The 13,271-nt window shown below is 36.5% G+C and overlaps 1 protein-coding gene and 1 long non-coding RNA gene across 3 annotated transcripts; both read right to left on the reverse strand.

Moving 5' to 3' along the window:
- Positions 1–1,180: 1,180 nt before the first annotated feature.
- LOC120082973 lies at positions 1,181–3,449 on the reverse strand. The gene is made up of 3 exons (XR_005483344.1): positions 2,057–3,449; positions 1,502–1,606; positions 1,181–1,320 (listed from the first exon to the last, which is right to left on the reverse strand). It is a non-coding gene; the product is annotated as an uncharacterized LOC120082973 (long non-coding RNA).
- Positions 3,450–4,780: 1,331 nt separating this feature from the next.
- Positions 4,781–10,437, reverse strand: LOC120082972 (lipase member N). Of its 2 annotated transcripts, none has more exons than XM_039038429.1 (9): positions 10,091–10,437; positions 9,257–9,430; positions 7,721–8,111; positions 7,329–7,603; positions 7,165–7,233; positions 7,024–7,080; positions 6,563–6,615; positions 6,348–6,423; positions 4,781–6,205 (listed from the first exon to the last, which is right to left on the reverse strand). In XM_039038429.1, the coding sequence occupies exons 1-9, from the start codon at positions 10,132–10,134 to the stop codon at positions 5,251–5,253; spliced, it is 2,094 nt and encodes a 697-aa protein (XP_038894357.1). In that variant the 5' UTR covers positions 10,135–10,437; the 3' UTR covers positions 4,781–5,250. The 2 variants fall into 2 exon arrangements, with proteins under 2 accessions (XP_038894357.1, XP_038894358.1); XM_039038430.1 differs by having other exon boundaries at positions 9,257–9,435.
- Between the last annotated feature and the right edge of the window lie 2,834 nt (positions 10,438–13,271).

Consider the following 13,271-nt stretch of genomic DNA (forward strand, 5'->3'; position numbering starts at 1 on the left):
GATATAGAGAGAGGAAAACAAAAACAAACCAAATAGCTAACAAAAACAGATGAATTGGAATCATTACAAATAATTGCTTCAATCATGCCAGCAAAGAAGCATAGCAACACATCTACCAAATATATACAGCCTACCTTTTCCTTCTTGTACGAATCCTGCAGCTCCTTTATATGAGGATTTTGTCTTAGAATTCTCAATTCTAGAACCAGGTTTAATCTTCATATCTTCTTCAATTTCCTTCTTTGTGGGCCTTCCACTGATCATAATCTCAATGCTGCTTTAAAACTCACTCATTTTTCATGGTCCCTGTTCATGCTTGGCATGGGGAAAAAATCCCTGAGAAAGTGATGGAAAGTGCAGGGAAAAAAATGGATGTTCTTAAAGGGAAAGAATGGATGAGATCAGCTTATACTTCGTACTTGGACCAACCACAAGATCCAAAAATCAAAGGCCATGACTTATCAGGCTTCAAAATAAGACGGGTCCCACCTTTGAAAATAAAATAACAATCCACCAAAGATAAAATAATCTGAACTCTGATTAATCAGTGAGCTTTTGGTCCCATCAAAATTAAAAAAACTCAATCACAGAGATGTCTTGTTGAGTAAAAGGAAGAAAGTTTCTCAGCTTTTTCTCCCTTTTTTCTCTAGTCAGGTAGGTGAGGAAGCCAAAATATTCCCAATACAGATTCCACAAGAGAAAAGGAAGAACCCAAAATAACTAAGGGAAGGGTGGAGAGGGGGGGCCCCCAGACTATTGGGTCAATTGTCTTAAAAGGGAAAAGCCATATTAAAGACATTGTACACGTGAAATTCAAAATCATGTACGTGAAGTTCACGAGGGTAGGCATGGCAAATGTCTAACAAGGAGGACAACCTTGGTTTACATGTATGGTTTAAGACACTCTAAAACTCCTAGACCATGTTAAATTAATGTCACTATTTATGTAGGTCCATATACAACCAAAGTGAAATCTCTGCCTCACATTGTACACTCCAATATGGGGGCTTTAAAGTAATCATCTTTCCTAACCCAAATCCCTGCTTGCACATTTTAAGTCATCTTGAAATATCTAAAAGTAGAGTGAGCAAAAGAAAGGGGTGGACTACTTTTCTTCTCTTTTCTTTTGTGCCTATGTGTTTGTTGATAAGTCAATCAGATTAGAAATGTTAACAAAATTCCAATTCTAGTTCATGTGTTGCTGATGAACTGGGGAAAAATGTGTGGAGAGAGGGGAGGACACTTCGCACCTGCCATGAATTGAAAGGGAATGTGAAACAAGGCAGCCCGCCAGAGGGGTTTACTTCATCCAGCTCATGCCTGGTAAGATACAGAAATTATGAATCTTTTACTAAATTCAGAAACTTTACGATAAAGTTGAAAACATAAATCAAGATTGTACAGTTTCAATTGGCTTGAGGATTCTCATCCAACCATTGCTAAATTTAAATCCTATTATCAGATAAGAAAGCGTGGCTGACCTACAAAAGCTTGTTATTACCTTGAACACACCCTTCTCTGATATTTCCCTGGTCCATATTTAGAAGCTAAGCTTTTGGTCCACATACAAAAAAGACTTATCTGAACTTGGAGGAAACATAATTGGCTGCCACAACAAACATTAATGGTCAAAAAACAAAGCATCATTGTAAATAGTACTTTCTGTTCCAATGAGAAACATACAGTAATTCCCCGCCCCATGAAGTGAAAAATTAGGAGGTTAAAATGATTCCACGTCTACACCTTTGTAGAAAAAACTTGTTCCTTTAGTTCCCACAAACTACACTAAGCTTTGTTACTTTACTATCTCCTTGTTCTGTTTAAAATAGCATTAGAAAGTTGATGGGAACAATCTCAGCTCGAACCCATCTTTATGATTGTCCTTGTTTGGTTTCAGACACCCTCTCTTATGATGAACAATTACAATGCTCCACAAACTTCCGTTTTTTGGTTTTTTTGCATGCAATACAACAAGAGAACTACTCAGGCTCATTCAGGAATTATACCTAAATATTAAAACAAAAAGGTATGGACATTAAGCAATTTTAGGATGCACCTGACCATGGATGTTCAAGGGATCCCCCACCACAAACTCCCTGTTTCTTTGTGTACACTTCGGTTCCAGCCACAAAAGGAAAACAAAAGTACAGTGGTTATCTATCACTATAGTGGCTAATATTTCACAAGAGGCATAGGTATTTCTATTTTAATAACAGATCATAAGAAAGATAAGTCGACTAACATATCTAAATGGTAGACATCAATTTAAATCTTTAGCAAGTTATGCAGTTATATTAAAAAACAGATTACATTGATAATCCATAAATTTTGGGCTATGTTTTTTTTTTTTTTTTTATCACTAAATTCAGGAACCAAGTGTGTTTCTGAATGGTTCTTTGGGACAGCCTAAAGAAAAATAAGAATAACTAATGCATTTTACCTATTATGCAAAAATTTTATTAGTCTTTTGTGTTTGTAGACTCTTACTCTATTTTCTCTCTCATCTCTCCCCTCTCTTCTAACCCTTTGTTCAAACTATCGTGATAGAGGAAATTTTTTTTTGTAATTTGTAGCGATTTAATTTTCGTTCAGAGTCCACACCCCACCATTTCATATCTCAGGTTTTTATCCAAAATTCTAAAGAATTTCTACTTTAAGGTAGGTTTGAAACCTTTAAAAAAGGTCCAGGTTAATATTATAACTTTTAAAGAAATAGAAGTAGCTTTTAAAACAACGAACAAAGTTCAAAGATATTTTTTTCATAATTTAACACCAAACAAATGACAAGATGGAAGCCATGGTTAGGGCGTCCAATTGGAGGAGAAATTGCCATGGGAAGAGACACGAGCATTCAATATTCAAATCATAATGCCCCGTCAATATTTTGTCAAAGTTGCTAATAGAAGTTTGTTCCCAAGAACGATTTTAAAGCTAGAAACCTAGGGAACTTCTAGCTCAATCCTTAGAAACGAGTTTAAACCTAAAAAAACAATTGTTTGTGATAGTGAAAAAACATGCTAGGGAACAAGACAGAATGGGAAAAATCCGGCACAGAAAAAGGCAAATTTTCTATATAAATCGTCGAAACTCAGAATTTCTTCGATTCCGCCCCTCTTCCTTCCCCCAACCCAACTAAGGGGAAGTACCTACTCTTATAAAAGCTAGACGAAATATAGTAAATATCGTAAAGGCAGATGTAGTAGGGGTTGATGTTGCGATGATCTGGGTGGCTGCCCCTGATCGAGAATGGATATTTCGTATAATACAAATCTTTAAAATATGAAGATTGTTTGCACAAATATGTGGTCAAGGGTAACTCGTGACATACTGGTAAGAGTGAAAACGAAGTTTCACAAAAAACAGAAATCGAACTAAGTAAAGACAATTATCTCTAATCATACAAGACCTCTCGAGTGATTTTAAAAACAAACCCATGAAGACTTGTACTTAAAATGGACAACATCATATCGAAATATTTGAATGATTAACCATAACATATGTACTCAAAAATAGACAACGAGGAAAATCATATCATCATCCTCAATACTTTTACCTGTTTCTCTAATCTCTCATTTGAGTCCCTATCATTTTAATCTGTCCACCCTCCCCCTACGGTGATTTCACTAAAGGAATCCTCCTCTTTTACAACACCATGTCATAAATTTATTGATGATGGGAAAGACACTTCAGTAATAGAATTGGAAAATTAGAGATTTTACAGTACAATTATGAGCCAACAAACTAAAATCAAGTACTAATCAGAAACCCACAGGCCAAATTTACGTTTTACCCTGGTTTCGCGTTTAAATTGATTGAGAAAAGAAAAATGCATTTTGCCACTAGTCAGTACCAAGTGAGTGAGAGTAAATTCAAAAGAAAAGGAAAATGCATAAATGGTAGTTAAAAACAAAAAAGGTCCAAGCAAAAGGAGCTCAAAGCAAGAACTGCACAAAAATTCTCACGACATCAACCACGACACGACAACTCGAACCAATCAAGTAGAGATGATACTCACAATATCATTCAATCATTTATTCAAAGTTGGAAAGAAGAGAGGGCAGGTTTCGTACACTTGCCATTTCCTATACCACATAAACACAAAAAAGTTGAAAACGCAATCATCCCAAAGTTAAAAGGACAATGGCCAACTACCTCTTGTCATATATTCTTCTAAAGCATCTGCCAGTCTGCTCCATATTAAACAACAAAAATTCCTTCTCGAGAAACTCAGACAAGTCCTTGTATCAGCTAGATTTGGAAAATAAATAAATAAGACCTTGAATCAGCTGCATTTACTAATAAGTTAACAGTAGTAGGAGTAAGGAGTTGAAAGAATTTTCAGATTGATGCAGAAGTATAATAGAAACGGAAAATAATAAATAAAAATAAAAGAGACCAAATCGGTAAACTAGGTAAATGTTTAAACATCTAGCCCATTTTTTGATATATAATGTATTCCATCAAACTTCCAATTGAACATTAAATTAAACTTTCAACTCCAAACTTCCCATTACATATGTTTAATAAATCTTGAATATTTTTCGATCGTCCTTTTAAACCAAACACACCATTGACATTATACTACAGAGCAAAACTGAAGGATTCACCTCAAAAGGCAATACCATTGATATTTTACAATAACGAGTTTATACCTGGTCGAACATGAATGTGATCTCCACCTCCAAGACGCGAACTCATGGCTAGTTCTTCAAGCTCCTTCAAGCTTTGGAAATCGGAACCTACTCTTCTATTACAAGTGCTTTTTTGAAGAACTACAATCTCGATAAATTGTGAAGAACATAACCGTTCTAATATTATAGAAGAAAGATCTCAATTCTGACGCATACAAAAGAAATAACACGTTATCAGATATATGGCATCCACTGTATTTAATAGATGCCTTCAATTCCAACTCCCACTAATATATATGAACAATTTCTACATACTTAAATTTACAGGCTACAAATCTCACCAATGTCTGATTTTCTATAGGCAAACAGAATTCAAGAACATCATCGAAGTTCAGATAAGATCACCTTCAATTCGTTCCCTACGAAATTTTTTTGATGGGACCATGATCAAACCCATGACGTGGTGACACTTAACTGAAAATATACAACTATATTCCAAACTCTATTAGATACATTTACACGACCCCTCAACTCCCGCAGATCCATCATCTTTATCCTTATGCTCCTGTTTCCACGTGCTGGAACCTAGGCAAAGTGGGTTCTTCTGGTGTATGTAAGGCTAGCCATCCTGCTTGTCCTTCCGTTTCAATTTTGGTACTTTTGATACCTTTTGTGAGGTCTTCAGTTTCCGTTTCGATCCGGGCTCATCAACCAGAAGTAAACGAGACATCACATAAGACAAGAGCTCCTCCCGGTGCGAGAAAGTGAAGTCCAGATGTGCATATTCAAATTCGTTGAATGATACATCAACACCAGCATTCTTCATCATTTTGTAGTACCTTCTCACCATGGTTGGTCTAATTACCTGGTCCTTCCGTCCAGCAACTAAATCTACAGGGATATCTATAAGCCCGAAGTATTCACCCAAGTCCAATGGCTCTGGTGATCCATAGGCTTCCATGTTCAGGGATGCACTTCCATAATCGAACATTCTAAACTTCTTGGCATGCTTCATCTGAGCAAGATGAAGACCTACTCGAAATGAAACTCCAGGCATGTCATTCATGTTATAGTGCGGAGTTCCCAATACGCCAACCCAATTTGAACTGTCCCCACCTAAGAAGTAACTCACCACGGTTTGAACCAAACCTCCAACAGCAGGATAGTGATGAAAGTCACGAGCCAACTTGTTGAGAAGCATACGGAAAAATCTTGTTGGTATGTACAACCCAGGCACAAATGGAGCTAAAATTGGAGCTAACAGGAGCAAGAGATTCTCAATCACAGTGAAAATAAATGGGGCATCGTCATGGAAACCAGCAGGAGATAGTAAGACCAATCTAGATAATCTGTGTGGTTTTTCTTGAATCCTCCGTGTTATAACGTACATCAGTATACCAGCCCCTCCCATGCTGTGGCACAGTGCACAAAGCTTGAATGGCTGATCATTGTCAGGTTCTTCTGCAAGTTCAGGTTGGCTGAGCTTCAATTCAGAAGTTTTGACTTCATGAATTTTTCCAATCATCGCTGGAATATCCTCCATGGCATGTTCATTTATAGAATATTTCCAGTACCTGGACAGTTCACAAAATCAGTCAGTAACATGACATCCCAGAAACATACGAGGCCATGAGCCTTTACGTTATTATACCTAGATTAAGGAATAGTGTGCTAAATGAAAAGAAGATGCATCAAATGAAAAATGCAGATACTTACTGCCTTGAAGATATATTCTTATCAATATGTTCTCTAGAGACCAGGCCACGGAAATTGCCAAGAAAAACATCATACCCTGCAATAATTAAAATAAATAAATTGTTTATTATCTTGAATTCCTAAAAAATTACAACAAAAAAAGAAAAGGAGTGGATAAACAAAGCCTAATGTTTCAATACAAAAGGCTTGGACTTCTGAAGCAAACGTGAAGGTACCTTGGTCGAAAGCTGCAAAGGCTGGAGAACCAACAACCCCATTGGACACCCAACTAATCAGACAAAAAAATTAGCACAATTAGAGAACGGATGCACATCGATAAAAGAAGCATGCTACAATGTAGCTCCCTACCCATCCAACCTTAAATATTACAAAACTGATGAGTGCAACCACGTGTGTCTGTATGTGTGTGTGTGTGTGGGTGAATGTGGTGGCCGATGGAACTGTCCAGAATTTAACATAGCTTATATGTGAAATAACACAATCTGTGTCCCCTTATCCTTAGATGTTATGTTGTGTTATCCGACTTCGAATTTTTTAGTTTTGAGGATGTCATCGACCCTAAATGAAAGCAGCATAAAGTCATAATTTCTCTATCTTATCCAACATCACAAGGTTAAACTAAAGACCAAATACACTGTGAAACAGGAACTGGCAAGAAATGGGGAGGAACCCTCACCCCATTGAAGAATCAAATATTCCATGCTGCAGATAAAGAACTTTACGTGCATCACGCCTGCAAATCACAGTGTAAGTGTTAGCCACATTACATTTGGACAAAAAGTTGAAATAGGCAAGAACAAATTAACTAGCATTGTACCTGGGGATTCTTTCCAGAAGAAGAACATATCCATCATTAGTCACAACACGAATAGCTTCATATGGATACCTGACATAGAAAGGACACAAGAAAAATGAGAAACCAACAGCTTCGTGCTGAACCCAACGTATGGAACTAAATTGAGAAGTTACAAATGACCTTACCCAAGCTCCGTTATAACATCTTGGCATGTTCTGGCATCTGTATTCAGAGACTGATGAAAAGTGTAATTCCTTTCACTGGGCACAGGATCATCATCTCCAAGTGTCGCTGTGGGCACAGTGACATTTGCATCATGATATCTCTCACAACTGTTCCGAGGAAAAAGCCATCTGAACAAAGTTCTAAATGCATCTAATGGCGAGAGGATAAAATGTGCAGCCTTATGGACCATTTCAAAGACAGATTCAATAAAGATTTCACTTGCAAGATGAAGATCCTAATTCACAAGTAAAAGAAATAGAAATCAGACCTAGTAGAGCATATCTAAATATATCAGCACAACACTTCTTAGTATTAAATGAAGTCACAAAAGTAGTCGATATAAGAGAGAAACCTCAATAACTCCACGTCTCCGGTCAGTGGTGTGAACAACATGGTCCTTATGGCTGTGCACTCTCCTAATCAAGGGCCAAGGACTTCCAGGGGTGGATGGGGACCCAGACCATTTAATAAAAAAGAAGTGAAAAATTCGAAATGGAATCCCCAAAAGGAACTTTGCGGGTAAGAGGATCCAAAGAAAGATGCTTCTGATCCTTTCTGTCCAGTGCCAAACATTCTTGACATGAAAACCAGCCCTAGACATGGAGCCTCGTGAACCCTGAGATGATGGTGTTGCAGGATATTCATTTCCAAAACCATCTTCCTCCCCAGAGGAATAATCTAAGCTTGAATCATCAGAGTCCACAGAAAGTTCATGAATGAACTGGTTGAAAGAGGACACGCCACTATTTATCACATGAAAAAAATACATATGTCAACCACACATTTACCAAAACAACACATAAACAACATGTGATGCATGTCTTCTATATCAATGGCAATTCAAACTACCAGAGGGATAAAACAAAAGAAACACCCATTCCATCCAGAGAAGCGAACTTAAATTATGGAAAATGAGCGTTACAGTACAGGAATTTGCACACTTCATGTCAGGAAAAAAGGCACTAGTATAACCTTCAAAAGTTCTACCTTTTTTTTGTGGGTTATCATACACTTAAGTTCACAATCACTTAAGTGAATTCATCAACTCATAGACCTACCTGGTTATACGGAGAACATAAATTCTACCAGCCATTACTGTTCAAAGGTTCTACCAGCCATGACTGTACAAAGGCTCTTTCGAGGGTACCAGGCTACCAGCAAACAATCATGCTGGAAGGTGGAGAGGCCAACATTGACGTTGCAAACAGGTAAATGCAATATCGCAGACTCTCTTTCTTGCCTTTTTTTTTTTTTTAATAAATTGATCTCCATATAATTCATTTATGGAGGACAACATATTTTCCCACTATAACAATGTGAAATTGTCGATTCATATAATTCACATACTATTCCAAACTTCATGCTCCAATATTGTCTTTAACGCACTTGATTTCATACAAATAAGAAAAACAAAGTTTACTTTCTCATGTTGCATCTATAATGACTTGAAGGGTTTTTTTTATCCTCGAGATTGCTTTGGCCATATTTGTCCCATATCCTACACATCTATTCCGGCATTAAAGGTGTTTTCTAAAAAGTTAAAATTAACATACATAATAAGATGTCAACGCAATACCAAACTTGCTCTGCTATTCACCTATACCATGAATGTAAAAGTTCTAATTGGTGTCTCAATTTTTTTTTCCACAGTAAATAAATTAAGAAACGTGCTGAAAGATTGATTTTGATATTTTTGAGATATAATTAAACGAATCATGGCAACCTTTTCCCGCGTATCTTTATAACTGGAATAATAAACCAAGTTTTCAAAGTACATCGAGTGTGAGAACATCATAATAACCAGGGACTTCCCTGGTGGGAAAAAATGACGACATAAGATCATTTTTGACACCCTACACAGTGACAGAATTCAGGTCAATAGACATACTTTTCCATCCAACGAGGAAAACGAGGCCCCCGAAAGGTTGGTCTGAGCTCCCAGCCATGAACACCTTCGAGTACAGAACCTTTCCCTGGTAAAAGAGTCAGCAGAAGTGCAGATAATCCGTTGATCAGCCTCACAACATTGTTCAAAGACTCGTACGTAAATGTCTTCACCGACCTGCACTAAAAATATATACACAAAGGAAAGAAGTTACTTCTACAAGGAGATAAGCTCAACTAGTAAGAAACCAAAGCTTGTAATGAAATCAAAGTAGACAAACAAAAAGCAGTTCTTAGACGCAAGTTAAAAACGCACCTACGGATTAAAATTGGCAACAAGAAGAAAGCTTTAGCGATAAAAAAACAGTAGCCATTTCTCCGTTGAAACAAAAATACAGAGAGAAAGCAAAGAAGTTAAGAACTAAATTAAATAAAAGGAAATATATATATATATATAACAAGACGAACAAAAAGGAAAAAAGGTGCTAAAACTACAAGCCTATGACACGATCCAATATAATCCGAAACAATTCCTTAAGTGAAACAGCACCGATTTCATTAAACTATTGCAGCATTCCAAAGAGGCATCCATATCCAAATCCAGTTCTATTACGTAGCTAACTTGCACTAATTAATTTTCCGAAATTTCCTTCCTCTCGCATTACAACGAGATAAGAGGTTCGATTGTAATAGAAATTTAGAAACATCTTCCATGAACAACACATATCATAAAGCGCCAAAAACAAAAATTCCCGCAAAAAAGAATAAAATCAAATCCTCCGGTTTCAGGAAACAAAATCGATCAACTGGAAAAAGAGGAAGAAAGATGAGAACTCACTCTTTGGTAACAGCAAGCACATCGTCAACGAATCGTTGAATCATTTATTAAGGCTCTTCAATCTCTTTCCGATCCGAAAAAAATTACGGAATCGGAAAAAGAGAGAGATAAACAATATCCAAACCTAATTAGGAGGCGTAAATTCAGGCAACGAATCGGAGAAAGAAGCGGAAAACCTGAAGAACAAAATTAGGAAATAGCAAAAAGGAAAAACAAAGAAAAACAACGGCGATTCTTGACGTAAAATGGAAATCGGTTATTGTTTGCTTTAGGCCGGTGGTGACTGTGTCAGTCAGGCAATGGCCCGCGTGAGAGCTTTCTGAAAACGGGAACAGGTTAACGTGTCCTTCCCGGTTCGGATTTGAATTACACGTATTTATGACGTGGATTCTCTCCGTTCACTTTTTGACACACGTGCTTTCGGCTTAATGTCGGCCGTCTATTCTGGTGGGGTCACGCATTTGTATGGCTCAGATGCGACTGGACCGACTTGTGCGACCCGTTCCTTGCTCAAGAAAACTTGAAAATCCAAAGCTGACACTAAAAATTAAAAAATAATAGATGAATATTTTAAACTTTCTAAACAAATTAAAATATAGTCCGATTATTATAGTTGGGTTATAATAGTTTGTATTTGGATATAAATTATTTTAGTTTTGGTTATAATAATATGTGTTGAGACGTAAACTATTTTAGTTTGAGAAGAAAATAGTAAACAATATAGCAAAGAATAAAAAAAATGATGAATGCAAAATAGTAAATACTATAATAAATGAGAATTTTAAAACAGTATTAGATATAGCTAATTAAAGACAAAATAGTATTTACTATAGAAAGAGGTGATATTATAAGCTTAGGATAATCTTTGCCCTCAAACATCCCCTAGAGGCCGTTTCGAACGGACCTTTAATATTAATATTGTTGTTTTCAAAACTTATTAGAGAAATATTGTTGTTTTGAAACTTATTAGAGAAATATTGTTGTTTTGGGAAAAAGAGAGAGATTGGCAAAGCAACAAAGGACCTGAGGTTCGAAGAGATAGCTGGGCCTTTCATAACTTTTGCAACTAATGGGCTTTGGGAGCGATTTTCCAACAATTGCTCCACAGCTACATCAAATGTTAATAATAGCTCAGTTAAGTTGACAAAGCCTAAGCGGTTCTCGGTACGGTTGTTTTAATTCAATTTAATTTTATTATCACTGATCTAGTAATTTAAATTCTAATTATCAAATCTAAAAATTTAGGTGGAGTGACAAAATTTGTGTGACTAGGACAGCCACACTGTAGTCAAGCCAGTATTGATACATGTTTGATTCTCTTCATACCTGAACATGTAATATTTACACTAAACCTAATTGATTATTTTAATTCACAATTTTATTGTAATTTGTCTTAATATTCTCTAATATAAATATTTTGTGTTTCAGGTTATTTGGGAGCCATACAAAATTATTGTGCATACTTTGCCTAATTTTTGTACGAATGGTCAAAATATATGGCGGATGATGAGTCCTCTCATATGTTTTCACATTGGTGAGTGGCATCTTCCTGACAGGGTGATGAGAGACAATTCGGTTTTCAGCAGGATATCCCATCGCTTGTAATACTGAACCCGTACTGCATGATATTGACTCTAAGGACTGGAGAATTGGTCCGAAAAAGTTGCACATTTGGTAGTGCGATAGCATATCGTGCAAAGGTTTATTGCAGTGAGGGTTTCTCTTGAACAGTTTGACATCAGGATGTCACTCTAGAATATATTCATTGGTATAATAATATCCACAAGACGCTACGTCACTCGTCCGGGAGGCAGCTTATGGGTCATCTAGTAAATGAATGAATATTATCTAATTTTTTTTAATATTTAAATTTATTTTAAATATTGTCTAATTGTTTTATAATTCACAGAGATCGAACAATAGTAGACTCCCGTGAGGTTGCGAATGATCCGAACCAGGGTTCTTGCTATATGTAGTACACCAAAGCTATATGGAGGAAAATTCAATTATATGTACGATATACCTATTGTTCCTCACCAGCTCTTAGACATAAGGACCTGTTCGGGAAGAGGATGAGTTTGATGAGGTTGCACATAATGTGGAAGAGTTTGCCTCCTATGACGCAAACGCAGAATCAAAACTGATTATGTTAGTTCGATGAATGATGATGCCAGCATTTGGTTCAGGACATTATGACTCAGAGGCTGGTCCTTCGTCTTCAATACGTGCATGGACATGGTCAGGGTCGTGGAGAGCATAATGAAATATTTATATTATGAATGCCTGCAGAAGGTACCAAGATCAACCATCAAGAAGAACCCGAGCAACCTCAAGTTCGAAGTCGACGACGACAACCAGCTCGAAATCGATGACGTCTGCCTTGCGGGACACATTGATTTTGTAATTATTTTTATATAAATGAGATATTTAATTAACATTTTTTTTATTTTTATGAGTTATTATTTTTTTAATTTATTCTTTTTAGAGTTTAATAAATAATAATAAAATAATAAATATTTTTAGAATTTTTTTATAAAATGGAAAATTAAAAAAAGAAGAAGAAAGGATTAGAAAGAAGAAGGTGGAATGTGTAATAAATTAAAAAGGAAAAAAAAAGGAAATTTGTACGGTATTCTCGCTTCCTCTAAACTCTCGCTGTCTCCATTAATGATTACTAGCTTTCATTTCTTCTGGAACAATCACAAACACTTTTTTTGATTATGGATCTACTTTTTGTTCGTAGACAAAGCTAATTCGGAATTGTCTTTCATTCCAAGGTAATACTTGTATCCATGCGCTTACTATGGAGTTCGCTCCCAGAAATATAGCCATCCCCACCCCCTCACGTCAATCCCAACAAGCCTCCGTCTAATTCGAAATGATAACAAATGCATAGGTTGTTAGAACAGCTCGAGTACACATATACAATAGTATACCATCTCATTACTTTATTTCCTCTATGAGGGAAAAAGAAAAGTAATAAACCTGCAATCTCGGGGTGGATGTGTGTCGAAACTTCAACTTTCGACAACCTAATCGAGATTCGCGAGATTTCCCTTGTCGAGGGTTGAAGTTTTGGCTTATGTATTGTTTCCAAGTTTTTCTTTGTTTCGTCGAGTTCTCAAATGTTCGACCTCCACATTATCGAGTTCTCAACGTTCGAATCCTCTAGCCTCGCAAT

This window comes from Benincasa hispida, chromosome 8 (assembly GCF_009727055.1).
Source record: "Benincasa hispida cultivar B227 chromosome 8, ASM972705v1, whole genome shotgun sequence".
NCBI classification, from domain to species: Eukaryota; Viridiplantae; Streptophyta; class Magnoliopsida; order Cucurbitales; family Cucurbitaceae; genus Benincasa; species Benincasa hispida.